The 19,304-nt window shown below is 36.2% G+C and overlaps 1 protein-coding gene across 2 annotated transcripts in view; it reads right to left on the reverse strand.

Annotated features, from left to right (window-relative positions):
* Positions 1 to 279: 279 nt before the first annotated feature.
* The window catches only part of TTC6 (tetratricopeptide repeat domain 6), a 204,452-nt gene continuing 185,427 nt past the window's right edge, over positions 280 to 19,304 (reverse strand). For both annotated transcript variants that reach the window (XM_086709888.1, XM_086709887.1), the window contains 5 exons: positions 14,200 to 14,410; positions 11,276 to 11,428; positions 10,236 to 10,406; positions 2,245 to 2,470; positions 280 to 1,783 (listed from right to left, as the gene is read on the reverse strand). In XM_086709888.1, the coding sequence (XP_086566014.1) occupies positions 1,647 to 1,783; positions 2,245 to 2,470; positions 10,236 to 10,406; positions 11,276 to 11,428; positions 14,200 to 14,410 (898 nt within the window). In that variant the 3' untranslated portion in view covers positions 280 to 1,646. The remainder of the gene's footprint in view (positions 1,784 to 2,244; positions 2,471 to 10,235; positions 10,407 to 11,275; positions 11,429 to 14,199; positions 14,411 to 19,304) is intronic.

Consider the following 19,304-nt stretch of genomic DNA (forward strand, 5'->3'; position numbering starts at 1 on the left):
GACATGCCACCAAGAGAAGGAAGGGAGAACAATCTATCGACTAGTTCCTTTCTCCCAGCATCAGAGGTGTATTTGACAGGGGCTCAGGCCCCTGCACATCCACGGTACAGCTGGGCGAGCACTGAGCGATCCCATGGCAATCCAGCACCTCAGCACTAACAGAGATGCCCCAGGGCAGTGGGCGAAGCAGGAGGCAAGGGGCTCTCTGTGGGTGCAGGAGGTTGGTCTGAATCTCATCGAGGGTCTGGGCTGGATGGGACAAAAATATCTGGAGACAAATGAAGGCAAGAGATCCAAAGTGGTTTATTAAAATGTGTCTGGTTCACCAACTGAAACAATTCCCTAGGGATGACCCAATCCTCACATGAGCCCACATATCATGCCTGGAAGATTATCCTGAAATAGTGTGAAGCATCCAACCCCACAGTGGCTCACATATTAAAATCAACCTTCTATTGTGAAAATCTGGTACATCAAACTAAAAATAATAATAATAATAATAACAAAAACAAAACAAAACAAAAACCAGAAACTGAGTAGATGGAGGTATTCTTTCCAACATGCCTGATGTCTCTGAGGAGCTAGAGATGTACAAGAATGAAGCGAAGAAGAAAAACAAGTGACTGAAGCAAATGTGAATGAATCCTTGTTTTTATCAGGAAGGTAAAGGAAAGGGCTTCTCTGGTTCACTCAAGGATCCTTCAAGGACAATCTATACAGAATTTTTACCTGTTTTTTTTTTTTTAATTTTTTTAATGTTTATTTTTGAGAAAGAGACAGAGTATGAGCAGGGAGAGACAGAGAGAGAGGGAGACACAGAATCTGAAGCAGACTCCAGGCTCTGAACTCTCAGCGCAGAGCCCGACGCAGGGCTTGAACTCATGAACCGCGAGATCATGACCTGAGCCGAAGTTGGACATTCAACTGACTGAGCCATCCAGGCGCTCCCTTACCTGTTTTATTTATTCTCATTAACTTCTGTGAGCTGCTAATTATACGTGTATACAAATTTTTGATGTATGTTTATGAAATTTGAATTAAAGAGGCAAAACGAACTATATTAAAGAAACAGGAGGGCCAAAATTTTTATAGGTGCTGTCCTGGCAGGGAGATAACATGTAAAAGAGAAACATGTTTATCTGGTGGAATGATGTAAGCAGCAGGAAAAATACAGGCCTGTATAGACATTATTTAAAGGAAGAGAGAGGAAATGTACTCAATTTCTTTACAGCTATCAGCTCTGTATTTATTTTTTTTAATCTAGATACTGTTGAAAACATTATGAGTAGGTATTGATGAAAAGGTCAATGACCTTCTATAATCACGAAGTGTTATTTCAAAAGGAATTATTTTACTTTAAAAAATATCTTAGATGTTAATATTCCTTAAGAAACATTCTATTTATGTTTCCTCACCTTATGAGGAAATTCAGTTATTATTAGCTTTTCAAATATGCATAAAAATGATCTCGAAGCTTTATAATTAATACATAGTATAAATATATTGTTAAAATGCATTAAAGGGTTATGTAGATAACAAAACATAATGTATACAATAATGAAGATAGTGCAACCTTTTAAACAAAGAAGTTTCAATTTCTGGAAGAAGAGCTGTATAGACTCCTGCAGAAAACATGGTCGGTGTAATCACATCACTGGGGCATATTCTTGAAGATCAAGTGCTTGAATATAGTCAGCCACGGCTTCCTCAATCAGACCTATTCTACCACGAACTTCTGCTCTGCGATTATATATGAGAGCATCATCAGGCTTCAAAGACAGGGCTGTAAAAGAAAAAAAAAAAAAAACATTTCAAGCTATGTTTTATGCTAACATTAGAAAATAGGCTCCTGTTTTAAAAATAAAAATTTTATAAGAACTTTAGTGTTATTTATTTGAAAGCATTTTTCTTCAAATGTAAGTAATTATTTAGTAAGATTAAAAATATCAAATCTTTCTAAGGAAACTAACTTGGGGAACACTGTACAATGTCTTTCTTTGAAAGGCTGCCATTGTTTATGTATGGTTTCCCTAATAATTTTCTGTATCTCAGCTTACCCATGCTTTAAGCTGTTCCATAAAGGAATCAACATTGGTAGTATTAAAGATATAATATATAAAAACATTAATTCTTATGTAAGTTTACCTACACAAATAGACCTGATGACTTTCTCCTTTTGTTGTCAAAAACTAAGCATATCAACAACCCCTGTGATCTTAGCCAAAAATTACAAAACAAAAATACCTCTACTTAGGTCTCCCTCGGCTAGTTCATATTGCTTTAAACAACAGTAGAAGTGTGCTCTGTTAAAATATACTGCAGCCCAAAAGGGACAGCTTTCAACCACATATGCAAAATCTTCTTTTGCTTCTTTGTATTTCTTCAAAATTGTATTTGCAATAGCTCGATTCATGGCAGCACATTCATTTTCTGGATCAAACTTCAAAGCCTTTGAGAAGTAGTCACTGGCCTACAAAATGTGAAGATGATGGTAATTTGAATATATTTCAATTGGAAGCTATATAGTAACTTGAAGCACTTTTGCTCTTAAGTTAAAATAAGGACATTGGCACACCAAGGGGACAGAGGAAGCATTTCATCCCAAATAGGGATGATAAAGAGGTGCATTGTCTGTAGACAATGTAAAAAAACAGTAATAAAAACAGCCAAAAGTCACTTTTGTTTTTGTTATCACCATGTGTTGGCAAATCTCGATAATGTCAGTGATAAAACACTACTCCTTGCTGAGGTGAAATGCTCTACTTCCGACCCCTGAAATCCCACATCCCTGTACAGCACTAGAAGAAGGCAAAATATAAATCAGAAAAGAAGGTCACAACAAGATAAAATATGTTGGAAAATTAACATTTTTCATATAAAAGCAGAGTATCTAAGAGCTACAGAGGTAAATGAATTTTAAAAATAAGGCTCTAAACCATACCATTAAGGGATAAAAACTTAGTTATACTATGAAAGTTGGGAAGAAGGAAGAGAGGAAAAAAATCAACTTGTCAAGAAGACCAAAGACTCTAGATTATTCTCTACTCATCATCAAGCTGAAAGGAATACTTCAAAGTGTGGTCTGTAGACTGGTTTTGAGGTCTTAGTTTGAGAATCATTTGCTACAGGTCTGTAAAGAGCTTAAGTACAGAAACTAAGAGTAAACTGTCAGTAACTTCTAAAGCACTTTGACGCAGCTACGACATTCCAGCACATAAACATATTTCTAGTAACTTGTTTATATTGTCTTAGCAACATATTGATCAATAATAAATTGGAGGGGCGCCTGGGTGGCGCAGTCGGTTAAGCGTCCGACTTCAGCCAGGTCACGATCTCACGGTCCGTGAGTTCGAGCCCCGCGTCAGGCTCTGGGCTGATGGCTCGGAGCCTGGAGCCTGTTTCCGATTCTGTGTCTCCCTCTCTCTCTGCCCCTCCCCCGTTCATGCTCTGTCTCTGTCTGTCCCATAAATAAATAAAAACGTTGAAAAAAAATTAATAATAAATTGGAAACTTTTAAAATAGTCCTTCACCACAACTCACTTCAGATGCTGATTAGACACCCTACTACTCAAGATAGGAGTCTCTTCTCTAATTCCATGATGGATAAAAATTTGGATCCTACTTTAAAACTTACTTCACTTAAAGGAAAAGTCATTTTTAACAATACAGACTGTTCTCCGATTTTTTACCACTCAGTTTTTCCCAACACACCACAATCTTGCTTCTCTCTATCTCCCCCTATTTTGTGAGTTCTGCTCTTGCTGAGGCTGCAGATGTCCTCAAACCCAATGGACACTTTCTAGTTCTTTTCTTTCACGACATTTCTGTGGCATGGACACTTTTGATCTTTGCTTCCTTCGTAAAATTCCCTGTCCTTGAGACAGAATGTCTCCTTGGTTTTTCTCTTACCCCTCTAATGATTTTCTCTGTCTCCCTCGCTGAACTATGTTTCTCTGTGTATTACAGGGATTCATGAGTGAAATGAAACACTGGTAGCATGGTATCCAGGAGCCCAGACCATGGGACCAGATTTCTAGATTCAAATCCTGGCTCTACCACTTGTTATCACCATGTCTTTGGATGAGTAACTAAAACTCCTTTTGCCCCCAATTTTCCCATCTGCAAAATGGAAGTAACAAATAGAACTCTTCTTCCAGTGCTCAATTAGGGTTGTGAGGTTCATATGTAAAGTACTGAGAATGATATTCAAAACACCAATTATTTTCTATTCAATTATTACTGATAAACCATTTTTTCCCAGTGTCTACAAATGGAGAGACGACATAGCCCTAAGGCAATTCTCTGTGAACTTTGCTGCCTCTGATGACTTTTAAGAGGCAATTAGATCAAGATTGTGTAACCCATCTTGTTCCTGGATGGAACTATTCTATGTGGCAGATAAGTGCAGTTTAAGGATCTACTAAAATGGTGACAGAAATGACATCCTTCTCTGAAGAGCTTAAAGAGAATTCACTCCCGAACAGAAGGCTGGACTCAACAATCATCAGAAATGAGGCAAGGAAATGACTCTAAGCAGGGCCAAGACTTTCTTCAAAAAGTAATTCAGGCTTCATTTTAGTTAACCAGTAAATAATCAATAAAGCTCACACTATTCTACATCACAAAAGCATGACTTCAATCAAGTAGGAGCAAATGCTTACTTAAGCTACAATAAAATAATTCAGTAACACACAATAATGTACCTGTGAACAATGTAACTTTCTATCATAGCTTCCAAAATATATTACTTAGAAAATAAAAGCCCATACATTTAATGAGGTTACTTGCAGTATAGGAATAATAGTTATGAAGCAATTAAAGGTCAAAGACACCTACTGCAAAGATGGCCTTGATTTTTTAACAATTCATCTAATGCCATAATATCTGTAATTAAAAAGCAGATCTAGTTACTTTTTAAGTCACCCATACTTCATGATGTATGTACGTAGCTCATCCAAATGTGATTTAAAATGATTAAGTCACTAACTAATGATAAAAGAAGCCAAAACATAATACACACACACACACACACACACACACACGTGTGTGTGTGTGTGTGTGTGTGTGTGTATATATATATATATATATATATACACACACACATGAGGAGGTGGGGAGGAGGAAATAGAAGCCACTTTCTCCACAAAAAGGATTCAAGCATACTAAAATAGCTGCATAATTACTGTCAAAGTCTGCTTAACTCTGGAGAGGGTGTGCTCTGTGAAGCCTAAGTATCCAGCATATCAGGAAAGAGGACAAAATACATTTTAAATGAAATATTCACCCAGCTAATGAGTCCCTAGTGCCAGGAAAACAGAGCCATACTTAAAAAAAAAAAATCAAGGATCAAATACACCTTAAATCTAATTAGTTTCATCCTAGTTATTAAAGGCAAGTTTAAAAGATTGGAATCTCCCTCCCATGTGGATCTTAAACATTTATGGGAACAGAAAACTGACCTGGTCATTTTATTTATCTTTATCTCACTAACTAACTCCACAATGCAGGGAAACATTGCTAGGACCCAGACAAAGACGGTCTAAGATTGATGAAGTTTAAGGCAACTGACCTTGGCTTATCAACCTGGGAAACATTAGCCTCCCAGCTGTCCATTGAGGTCTGAGCTACAACAGTCTCATTCACACCTCATAGAATTATACCTTCAGTAATTCTCTGTCCCAGCATTTAGCTTCACTACTGAGGTCAATGAATCTCATCACAGGGCTTGGAGTCCAGGGTCATGATCTAACTTGGGAAAAAATAAGACCTAAATAAACCAAGGCAATGGCAGTTGAACAGAATGGAGGGCACATATCTGAGGGAAAAAAATCAAGAAGCAAAACTTACAGGATTAGATAACTGATGGATGAAAGAAGTTAGGAAGAGAAAGATACGGTTGATGCTGATGTCTCTACTCAGGTGACCTGATGGAAGATGACATCTTGAACTGAGAGAGGATCTATATGAAGAAGAGCTCGACAAGAGGTAGGGGATAGCGAGATCAATCCAGTTTGGGCTCTAATGTACTTGGAAAATATCCAGTTTTAGCAACTGGTGATATATATGAGTTAGGAGATCATGATCTGAGCTGAAATCAAAAATCGGATGCTTCCCTGACTGAGCCACCCTGCCACCCACTTCCACAACCCTTTTATTCAAGGCTCTGTCTCTGCTGCTGTGACAGTGTTCTTGCCAAAATCATCAGTGACTTCCTCCATCCTCCTCTTTCTTGACCTCTCCCATCAGCATTTGCCACAGGACACTTTTCCCTTCTTAAAGCCCATTATTCTCGAGGTATTATAATCTCCTACTTTTCTTCTCATCATCCTAGCCGGGTGCTCCCTTCTCAGTCTACTTTCTGGTATCTCCTCTCTGCTTTGCTCTTAAACACTGGTGCTACCCCAGGGCTCGCTCCTCAAACCCCTCTCTCTAGCTATACTACCTGCCCAGGCGATCTCATCTCATGTAGTCCCACATATATGCTTATACTGATATAATGCTTATGTGAGACTGTACTAGATGTTTGTCACTACTAATATTTTTCTTGTTTACTTTCTATTTCTTCCTCCAATAAAAAGTAAGCTACATCAGAAAAGAAGCCTTCCTTATCTTGTTCAGCTCTGTATCCTCAGGGTTATTATTAATGCCTCACGCATGGCAGGTACATTATAAGTATACGGAGGTTGAAGAGATGAAGAGCTAGAGGAATCAGAAAATATTTGCTGAACTTTTCCAGCAAAATAAAGAGAAGAACGATAGCTCTTGGTATATAAAGATGCCCCACAGGTCATTTTATTCAGGGATACGGAGGCAGTCTTGGATGTCAGAGGAGAACACTGAGGCTATAGTTCTCAGAAAATACAAGCAATAAAAACAAGTTTTTAAAATGAGTACATCATCTTAGAAGGTAAGGGTTGTGAAAAGTTCTAAGAAACACAGAGCTTGTAGTGGAAGCCTTCCTAGACCAGGTAGGCTTAGAGTGGACATTTTGCAGTCTTTTGCCATAGCATCAAGGCGAGCAGAACTTAGAAAGTTACCATGGCCCATCATCACCCTGCTTCCCACAAGAGGCTCTGCTGTTAGTCCAGGAACAAGATGTATATCATTCAAATGTGAGTTAACAGAGAAGCAATTTGCCTGCCTTCATTGTAAAAGCCAAGGATGAAAAGTAATAGCTTAATTTTTGGAAAGATTATAAAAACTCAGTAGAAAACAAAAGTATTGTTACAATGTAGAGAAAAATTATAATGTAACATTTCAAAATGAACTAGAAAGAAATGCTAAGGGAGCAATTGTGTTTAAGAAAAAAATAAACAAATACTGAAGGATATCAGAAAAGACATGGCCAGGAAGGCATGACATAGAAATCAGATGAAAAAAAAAAAAAATTAAGGTCCATGGGGGATAACAGAGATCTCAGAAAACACAGGAAATATTTAGAAGAGAAATGTGAAAAAAGCAAAGAAATGCAACAGAAATTAAGAAATTAAAAAACATAAGAAAAAATAATTGGTATATAGAAGTCAGAGGGCATTTTATATATAATAATTGGCATTCATTCCAATGAAGAGAATAATGAAACAAAAAAAGTTTTACACTGAATTCAACAAAACTCTTCTGAAATCTGCATCTTGAAAATGCACACTGTATACTTTGACTCCAAATCATCAACTCTGAGACGTACCTTGGTAAAACCTTTTACTTAAAAACAATAACAAACGAACAAAAAAACTTTGGTTTCATGACAAAACGAAGTCACCAATAAAAGAACAAAAATCACGTTTGCATCAGGCTTTTTGACAACAACATATAACACCAGAAAATAGTGAAATACTTAAAACATTCAAGTGAGTCAGGACCTTAAACCCAGACATGCTACCTTAAGTTGTAAAAGCTGCAGGCAAACAGCTATGAACATTAAAAAATTCAAGGAATATTGTTCTCATGAGCCCTTTCTCAGGACTCTGCTAGAGGGCCAGTTTCAGGCAACTAAGAAATTAGCAGTAGGGAGGGAAACTTTGGCAAAAAGCCTGGTAATGACAACTGAGTATGCTTAACTGGAGAACAGAGGCTAAAATGTGAAATAAGGGTAACAAAATAGTGTGCAAATATTAACCCCTCTGGCAGTGGAGGAATAACGAAACTCTCAACAAAATGGGAGAACAGAGAGACACAGTGGAAAACTGGCACAAGCTGATACCATAAGCTTGAACATATTTAAGAATAAAAATAGACACCTTTTTTAAAAAAAAGAATACTATTAACTAAAATCAACTAATAGATGAGAGGGAGGATTAAGGGAAGAAGAGATTAAATGGTAATCTTGTTGTTCATAGTAGAAAAACTGGAGAAATAAGAAACTAAGAGTATAGAACTATGTTTATAAAGGTAATCACTAAAGCAAAACTGAAAACCTTCCTAAATATCAGAAAACCTTTCAAAAAATTAAATAAAGCAGACTACAGAATAAAATATTTTAAAGGCAGCACACAGAAAATATGACATAAAATAACAGAAGATCAAACATACTGACCATGCCAAAATGTAAATGGACTTAACCCATCTATGAAAAGCCACATATTTTCAAATTGCCATCTAAAGCAAAATCTAACTCTATGCTGTATAAAAGAGATGCAAACCTAAAATAAAGGATTCTAAACATTGAAAATAAGAGGAAGGGCAAGGGAATATCAGGCAAAAAGCAAACCAAATGAAATCAGAGGTCACAATCTTCATATCAGATAAAAGCAAATTTATTCCAAAGAGCTAAAAGAAACAGAAGGGCATTTGTAATGCACTCACAATGCATATGTAATGTGTATGACTATCTGTACATAAAATAATAATGTAGCAGCAATATTTATAAAGCAGAAATTATAAGAGATGTAAAGAAAACTACAGAGGGCCACACTAATTTTAAGATACTTAAATAAACCTTTCTCGGTCCAACATGAACCAAATGAAAAACAAGTATGGATGTAGGCTAAATTAAAAACATAATTTATAAGGTATATTTTATATAGATATTTTTAACTATATATTCTTATAGCATAAATTGTTTTTAGAAGTGGCCCCTGGAGTATTTAAGTTGCCATATACTAGACCACATTAAAACTCAATAAACTCTAAAATTAGAAAATATAAAGGGGCGCCTGGGTGGCTTGGTCGGTTAAGCGTCCGACTTCGGCTCAGGTCATGATCTCACGGTCCGTGAGTTCGAGCCCCGCGTCAGGCTCTGTGCTGACAGCTCAGAGCCTGGAGCTTGTTTCGGATTCTGTGCCTCCCTCTCTCTCTGCCCCTCCCCTGTTCATGCTCTGTCTCTCTCTGTCTCAAAAATAAATAAATGTTAAAAAAAAAAAAAAAAAGAAAATATAAAAGTCCTTCTACCTAGACATTTTAACTGCCTTGTTAATTTATTATTCAGTCAAAGGGGAAATAAAATTTCAGGTGTAACATTTTAGGAAACCAAACAAACAAAAACATTGCAGACCGAAATACATAGGAAACTGCTAAAAGCAGTACTAGGGAAATGGCCTCACCTTGACAACTCACCACAATATAAAATAAAGGGTGACAATAGATGAATTGAACTTCTGACTCAAAGACAGACAAAGAACAAAGATAAACTGAAGATAAAGAACAAAAGAGAGAATATAAATAAAAAAATAAAGTTGAGTTTGAATTATGTAAATATCAGAATAATTTGAATTATGTAAATATCATCTAATAACCCAACATTTTCATTTCAGAGACTCTGAATTGCAGTCCAAAAACATTAAGATGTCATAAAACCACAACTAACATCTTTATCTCCTTACTCCCGGTCAAGTGCTCATGTGACTGAAGTTTAGGAAAGGTAGCAATTAAAACAAGTTAGATAATCACATCATGAAAAAAGAGTCTTGGAGGAAGTCTGAGATTTGGCTAAGTGGAGTCAAAGAGAGGATTCCAGGACAGAAGCTGGCAACAATGGATAGCCAGGCAATGGCCCGTGCTTGGGGAAGTCCAGAACAATGTTTACTGGACAAGTATCGAATGGTTGATGATAATGACAAGGATAAACCCATAGAGATGTAAACATTTAATAAATAATTACAAACATTCTTATGAAAGAGAACTTAAAAAAAAAGAGCTAATGAATGATTAGCCTGTTATGTAAGGATTGCATTTTGAAACTATATATAACAAAGAAAGCATTTAGTGTCTAAAAGGCAATGTTAAGGAAAACTCGTTACCTGGGAAAACTGCCTGTGGTGAAAATAGCTATTTCCTGCATTGAAGTAAGCCAGTGAATACGTAGGATTTAGGGAAATTGCTGCTTGATAGTCTTTCATTGCATTCTGTTGTTGACCCATAAACTCGTGGATCACACCACGATTTGTTAAGAATTCTGCTGTAGTATTGATCTGCAATATAATAGTATGAGTATTTAGCATCTGGGAATAGTGTTTATCTCCAATTTCAAGTCTAAAAATGAATGTTATGAAATCTACTTGTGGGAAACTAGTAATTTTATAGTGCAGGTGAAACCCATTAGAGCAAATATTTTGAGAAACGACAGGGTATGAAGTTGATTCAAAGTCAACCCTTTGTTGATTTGGTTGCAATAAAACAAATAATCTTAGTGCTTTACTCAGTTCCTTTCCAAAAGATAGACACAGTGGTAGTGGGGGGGGGGGGGGCGAGGGGGAGGTTATCTGTTTAGCTCTGTTAAGCTGGAGAAGAAATTAAATAGTTAATATGTTTATTTGTCCTAGGTAGCAACAATTATCTTTCAGTTCTTTCCTTTTTCTCATCTCAAAGATTACAAAATCTGCCCATTTCTACAGAAACAGAATCCAAACTCCAGAAGAAAAGAGAAAGATTTTTCTGTTACTGCATACAAAACCTAAGATTTTTATTTGCCATTTCACTACAGAAGAATTTTGGAATTTATATCGTTCTTTCTTTAGTTCCTTTGAACTCAGAACATTATTTTAATTTTTGCATTTATTTTTTTATTACAAACTAATATTTATGTCCCATGAAACTATAAATTGCATTTACTGACAAGAGTCAACATTTGTCATGAGTTTGTATTTTGGATTTTAAATGTTATTTACGTTATAAAATTGACAAACCATGATAACTCTTTAGGATTCTTCTGGAAAAAGAAAACATACAAATATCATTTTCCCTATAAGTTACTTTAAAAAGTAACCAAGAAGTTACATAACCCTATTTATTAATGGTGCTAATTTATGCCAATGATAATATAATCTAAGTGCATTTTTACCTTTATGGCAGCATTAATGTCTTGAATTGCAGCAAAATTATCACCCATCTGAAGAGAGACCACAGCTCTTCCTTCATAGGCTAAGTAGCATTTTGGATCAACTTCTATGGCAACGGTAAAGTGATTCCAAGCTTTCTGGAATTTTCCTTGGGCCTAAAATAAGGTTTCATTTACATGAAGTTAGAAATTGTCTCTAACATGACAAGTTAGAAATTGTCTATAATGTGACAAATGTTTATGGTTCTAACTTAATCAGTTAAAGCCTTCAGTAAGGGCCAATTTATATTGTGCTAAATCCAAGATATTAAAAAAAAAAAGAAGTAGATTGTACTGTGAGTGCACTCAATTGACTAAATTACCTCTGAGTATTTATACTAACATTTTAATTAATTAAAATAAATCTACTTGTCAGAGTCATCTCTTATGCCAATCTTGGAGAACACTAATGCTTCTGACAATCACCACCATGAGGTTTACTTGAGCTCCATATACACACAGGTAGGGATTGTATTTATTCCTTGGCATTGAATCTCCAGCTATACATAACATATACATAATGAAAATAACAAAATAAATGTGTTGAGAATAAACTAATAGCGTAAAACCTATTTTGACAGATTTTACCAGCATCTAGAATTTTAGAATCACTATACATATTTCATGGAAAAATGCATTCAAATCTACCAAGTATCTATTCATACAAACCTTAGCACCAACTGGAAAATAAGAACAAAGGTTAGGAGAGGGGTGCTGTTAACTGAAAGATGTCCAAGTATTTCCAAGGGAAGACCAGCTAGCAACTAAATACCTCATCACCGTAAGGCAGTGAGCTGATAAATTCATGGAGGTCCAGAGTCTGTCCTTTATTCTCATAGGTTAAAAATCCACCTTGCCAGAAGCTGCCCCACATACACCAAACTGAGCCCAGTGACTCTTACATAAAACTAATATTTTAACTATACACTGTTTAACCAGCAAATCTTCTGCCTCTGCACAAATTATGTGAAAATCAACACTGTCACGACAAATTCATTTGAGAAACAAGAATAAGAATATTAAGCTGCAGACAGCCTCACAACAGGATATCTGTCATCTGTTTCTGACATCTGTTTTGGCTAACTTCTATATCACTAGTGCTAGGCACACAGTAGAGAAATCTTTGTTGAACAAATGGTTACTCTTTCCCCTGAGCAGAAATTGGATGAACCTCTGTAACTCTTCTAAGTCCTTCCTTTCCTGACTCAATCCTTCCTCATACTGATGTTTCTCAATCTTCTTTCAGGTTGATATATACAAAGTGAGATCTTCATAAAACAAAACTCTGATGTCACTTCTTTGGTTAATTATATTAGCATTTTTAACTGGCCTGAAAGGCCTTCACCTCCAGTCATTTTCCAATTCTCTAGCCTTGTCCTACAACACTCTGTTCTTCCCGTAACATTCCATCCACTTGGGCCCTCTGTTTTTTCACAAGACTTTCTAATGGGTTGTTCACTGTGTCTTAGCCCCAATTCTTAACTCTGACTGATTACTAGTCTTTCACACTCCCTTTAATTGTTAATTTCTCAAAACGCCCTCCCTTACCCCTTCAACAAATCTAAGTTCACTTGTTAGAAGTTGTCCTAAAGCACATCTTTTTCCTTTGTTGCACTTATCATAAGTATAATTAAATAATTATTCACATGATTGCTTGATACTCATCTCTCTAGTAGGCAGTAAACTCTAAAAGAAGAACCAAGTATATTTGGTTTACTGCATATCACTAGGCCTAGAGCAATTCTTATCCTATATTAGGTGCTCAGTAAAATGCCTTTTGAATGCAATGCATGACAATGTTAACATATTTCATTGGATTGCAATCAGCTCTAGCAGCTTTGGAAGTCATCCTGTCTCTTCAAACTGACTTTGCAAATTTCTACTGTGATCCAATAATGGCTAATTTTATGTTTAAGTCTCAGAGGGCAATCTTATTTCCCTTATTATAAGTTCTTGGGCACACTTCACTATAGCTGCCAATCCTAACAATCAACTCCAATATTATTAATATTATTAGATCAGCCAAACTCATTTATTTTCAAATTTCAAAAAATCAACTGTAATTGCAGATTATTAATAAGAATTTCTGCAAATTACAATATTTTGAACATATTTGTTGTCCATTATCTAAAATTTTGAATATTGAAAAAAGATTTTAAAAAAGAGAAGAAAATTTTAATCACTCAGTTTCTCTTCATGGAATATAAAGCACACTTAGCACTTTATTCCAAGGATGTCGCTACATATTTTATTAGTGCAAATAGGTTCGTGAGTGCATGGGTCAGGTCAGTGTGTTCCAGAAACCACTCAGAGACCTGTGTAGTGACACAGAGAGTAATACTTTCCCATCTTGCTGAAAGGACAAACACCTAGTCTCTTGCCTGCCCAGTAAGTTCTCACTCACTGCCATTTGGAAGATGACCTGAATCCCTGTACAGTGGTTATCTGACCCATTGTATGGCTAAAGTCCACTTCAAAACTCTCACCCATTGCTTATTCTCACCCATTAGCTTTTCATTAATTCAACAGGACAATAGCTCTGGGGTCCAATACAGGTTAGTGAAACAAATGTTAGCCAGGTTTGTTATATGTGAAACCCATCAGGCAAATTTCAAAAGATGTAAGTGTGGGGGTAAGGTAAGGCAGGGCACAGGTGTTAAGGAATCTCAGGTTTGAAGGGTCATCACCTCACTATTCACCGGGCCCCTGGGTGTGGTCCCCAGGCAGCCTCCCTGTTTCTCACTGCTGCTCTAACCTGAAGGGAAAGGTAAAATGTACATAACCAAGGAAGTAACATGTATCCTAATCACCAGTAAAGGGCCAAATATATTCTTCTCCTTTTTCCAAAAGGAATTTTTATGAACTAATATGTTATTATAGAATACTACCTGTAAATTATAGCCTAAACTAATTCTGGCTTTTGTGTATGTTGGATTAATGCGCAACACTTTAAGAAAGTCCTTCTGTGCTTGTTTGGTAGCTTCATCACGGCCGTATTCCATGTAAGAATTTCCCCGTCCAACATAAGCATCCAGAAAACATGGATCAATTTTAAGAGCCCAGGTGAAGAAATCAACAGCTTCTTCAAACTCCTTATTTCTGAAAATAAATGAAAATATTGATGTTTTCTGATGAATTTTCTAAGTGCTTTTCTGTATATAATTTACCCATGAAGATTTGCATTGACCCTTATAAAAAAATCTTTCATTTTTATTATCCATCATAGGAAGTGAGTACATGAGTTCATATGACCTAAGGAAGACTGACAGGGTCTTTGAAGATTTTGGTGAAAGGAAAAAGGCAGAATATGTTGGGATGATATTCTAAAGTTCTTTTTTCAGAACTATACAAGTATGAATGGCATTCCCGAACTTGTTTTTAACAGCTATCAGAGGCCAGTACAGAAAAACATACACTATTAATGATGAAAATACACTATTTAAATCAGATTAAAATAAATGTATTTATGTATTTCACATTTCCTTATACAATGAAAGGAACCAAATTTTTATCACATGGCATGCCTATATCAGATCTTCTATAAAGGGAAATGCTTTCTTTATGACACCAGGAAAGGAGAAAAGAAAAAAAAAGTGAAACGCGTTCAATTTATTAACTTGTGAACACATGTGAATAAATGATAACTCTATCTCTCATCCCTAATTATTCTCTTGTGGTAGGATGAGAGCTAGTAAAATAATCAAATATTTGTTCGTGGGCAGATATAGTCACTTTTCCATCGTATATGCATATCTAATAATTATATTCAGTCTCTAGAATGAGGGAGCTAACACTGAGTAACTTCTTACATACCACGTACTGTGCTAAATGCTTTACCTATGCTATTTCACTTAATCCCTCCAACAATTCTTAAGCTAGTTATAATTTTCTACATTTTGTAGATGAAAATAAAATGGCTCAGAAAAGTCTGTGTGCAGTAAATAGCATAGTGACGTTCAACAGTGTGCAATATCTAGGATTCAGACTTGGGTAAACCATAACCTCAAACGTCATGTTTTTTCATGTGGTCATCTCTGCTCACATTCTTTGCTTTAAATCTACCTGCTGTTGGTGCACAAGATCTGATATCTCAACAGTGTAGTCAGAAGAAAGCTCAGACCTAAACCTGAATGTGTAAATTAATATTAATTTTTCAAAATTGTTCTGAAGAGCAAATGAGCACGTGTGAAAACCACTGAGCAAAGAAACCCTCAATAAAGATGGCCATCTTTCTCCCAGCCTCTTCTGCATTACTTCTCAAAACGGTCTCAAAATTTAACAAGATGCGCCACTACTTTACTAATTTTTCCTTCATAAAATACATGGAGCCCAGGGAAACTATTTTAGACTGTCATCTCCTAGATATTACTCAGGAATATCTCTTTATAGTGTTCCCCAAACTTCAGCCCCTCCTTTGTGACAGCTGCCCTATGTTCTACCTACGCTATCATTTACTGAACATTTTTCTTTAGGCCAAATCACTGTTTTTTACTTAACTCAATTTATTTTTTTTTAATGTTTATTTTTGAGAGAGAGAGAGACAGCATGAGTGGGGTAGGGGCAGAGAGAGAGGAAGACAGAATGTGAAGCAGGCTGTAGGCTCCAAGCTGTCAGCACAGAGCCTGACTCACAAACTCACAAACTCACTCAAACTCACAAACTGTGAGATCATGACCTGAGCCAAAGTCAGACGCTTAACCGACTGAGCCACCCAGGCACCCCTTAACTCGATTTATTTTAAAAGACAACTTAATTTCAATCCCATAAGTAGAAAATTAATATTTCATACCATAAATAGAAAGCAACCGTAAAAATAAATAGCTATTGGAGTTGGATACTATGGTCTGTAGAAAACTGAACCTGAGTTCTATTACAAAGTGTTGGAAAGTTATTAAGACTAGATTTTGGCTGAGACTTTCCCCTTGATGTATTCATAAGGTTTGAGAAAGAATTCAGTTTGAGGCTGAAAAGCAATTCAGTTTCTCACAACGTGATTCAATATTGTTTAATGCCTAAGCCATGAAGAATAATTGTGGTACTTAGGATATTTGCTGCATGTTTTGGCAAACACTCCCCAAACATGGGGCATCAGGTGTTCTGTCAGAAGATCATACAAGAATCAACAGTGAAATACCAGGAAGCTAGCTAGCCCTTCCTTCTAGTATAGGCAGGCAAAAGTGAACATTCACATACATGAGTCAGTTGGTACCCACTGAGTTCTCTCTGTGGATTGTTACTAAGAAAACACAGGTTCACTTCCCTCAGTAGTTTACAGTGAAATTGTGCTTCTCTCCTGATTACTGGCACTATTGGAGAGGTAAAAGTTCACTGAATATAGGGTAACAATGCCTGAGGCTGCAGTCTCACTGCTTACAGGAATCATTCTAAAAGTGGATAACGCATTCTGTTTTCCTTTGTACCTCTCAATCCCCTTCACCTATTTTGCCCATTCCCCATCCCTGTCCTTTCTGGAAACCACCAATTTGTTCTCTGTAGTTAGGAGTCTGTTTCTGTTTTTGTTTGTTTGCTCATTTGTTTTGTTTTTTAACTTCCACATTTGTCATTCTCTGCCTGACCTGATCTATTCGACTTAGCATAATACCCTCTAGGTCCATCTATGTTGTTGCAAATGGCATTCTTTTTTATGGCTGAGTAATTCCAGTGTGTGTGTGTGTGTGTGTGTGTGTGTGTGTGTGTGTGTACCACATATTCTTTATCCATTCATCTATTGAAGGGCATTTGGGTTACTTCCATATCTTGGTTATTGTAAATATGCTGCAATAAACATAGGGCTGCACAGATCTTTTCAAATTAATGTTTTTGTTTTCTTTGGGTAAAGTAATGGAATCACTGGATCATATGGTATTTCTATTTTTAATTTTTTAAGGAAATTCCTTAATGTTTTCCACACTGGTTGCACCAATTTACATTCTAAACAGTGCACCATGAGGGTTCCCTTTTGTCCACATCCTCGTCAACACTTGTTATTTCTTGTCTTTTTGGTACTAGCCATTCTGACTGGTGTGAGGTAATCTCTCATTGTGGTTTTGAGTTGCATGTCCCTGATGATAAGTGATGTTGAGCATCTTTTCATGTACCCTTCGGCATCTGTATGTTTTCTTTGGAAAAATATCTATGCAAGTTCCCTGCCTATTTTTGATCTAATTATTTGGGGGAGGGAGGGGTTGGCGTTGAGTTGTATAAATTCTTTATATATATTAGATATTAACCCCTTATCAGATATTTATTTTGAGAGAGAGAGAGACCATGAGCTGGGGAGGGGCAGAGAGAGAGAGAAAGAGAGAGAGAGAGAGAGAGAGAGAGAGAATCTCAAGCAGGCTCTGCACTGTCAGCACAGAGCCTGACATGGGGCTTGAACCCACAAACTGTGAGAGCATACCTGAACAGAAATCAAAAGTCAGATGCCTAACTAACTGAGCTACCCAGGTGTCCCTAAACTAACAAATTTTAAAAGAAAAAATGAGGCAATAAATCAAAGCTATTTTTCTATACCTATCTAGTTATCAGCCCTAAAGTGTAATGAGCACCTAGTCTATTCAGGCTAAGTAAATAATTATGAAAGCTTAAAGCTGGAAAGGAACTTTGAAAGACACCTCGCAAGTTCTTCAAAGCTGACAATGACTAAAAATTAAGTCCAGAGGAGGTGGACGGTGCCAAAACCAGAGACTTCCCAAAGACTTCTGTCTTCCCAGAGACAGAAAAAGAAATGACACAGATACCACTATAGACATAGCAATTTCATTTTTCTGAAGATGTGAATATCACACAATATCCTAGATTGAAGCTCTTGTTAAATAATCACATGTAGTTAAACAATTGGGAAACAATAGTAAACAACTGGTTGAGTATCTATGTTATATCAAGATACATATTAATCAAGACATAAATTATTAAGCATCAATTACAAATATATATAAAAGTATATTAAATTAGTTTTTCTAAAATAAAATGTGCTTTTATAAATTTAAAAATAACGTGATCACTGGGGAAGATGCATGATTTTCATTACAATGTCCATAACTATGGACCATGTGCTGAGTGTGCAGGTGAGGCCACAGACACAAAGGTCCACTGCATTTTCAAATTAATCACATACATGACCAGATGTGCGCTACTGAGTTGTACAAATAAATCATAAATACCTCCCAAAACTAAAGAATGTGGTTTGCAGAGTCCAGGATTCAAAAACATTTTATGCAAATGTAAGAATAGGAAAATAAATGTGCCAGAGTAAAAAGTGGATAGGATATATAATTCTGAGTAAATCAGGCTTTCTCTCTGTGCCATTTTTTTTTTAATCTGAAGGTGGCTTTCTCAAAGAGATCTAAAAATTAACTCTACCATAACACTCTTAGTGACCAAATTGGACAACAAGTAGGATATTCAGCCTAAGGAATGTTGTCTCCTAGCAACGACAAGAGTGAGAGCCAGAGATATACAAAGGCATACTTCAAAAGTCTGCAACCCCATGAGTTCAAAGATCAAAGTCCTAAAATTTAAAGATTTATTCCTTTTTCTTTTTTTTGAATTTTCCAAATGAAAAAACTTTTACTTTCCCCGCTAGAAGACATCAATAATGAATCTCAATACTTAGAAACCATGCTGCTGTGGTAAAGGTATGTTATGGCATACCTTGAAAAGCAAAAATACGTTTCCTGAAATAAATACAACCAATCACTAAACATTCCTTACTGCCAAATTCAGTAAAACTGAAACCACATGGAATTGGGACTGTTGAGTTATCAGGGCTTTACTGTTGATTTAAATTCTACTTTTATTAAAGGACAATAGAGATTCCAGTCGGCTGATGAAAGTTGGGTTATTTGGAATTGCAAAGCAGTATCAGCTTAAGGAGGCTCTGCCATATAGACTCAGTGATTACATTTCATAAAAGAGATCGGGAACTGACACAGAGAGAACTTTACTGTCTTTAATAGTTGCTAAACATAGGAATGAGGTTAGGAAAAATTTT

Source organism: Puma concolor, chromosome B3, assembly GCF_028749965.1.
Source record: "Puma concolor isolate L17-30 chromosome B3, mPumCon1.1.hap2, whole genome shotgun sequence".
NCBI classification, from domain to species: domain Eukaryota; kingdom Metazoa; phylum Chordata; class Mammalia; order Carnivora; family Felidae; genus Puma; species Puma concolor.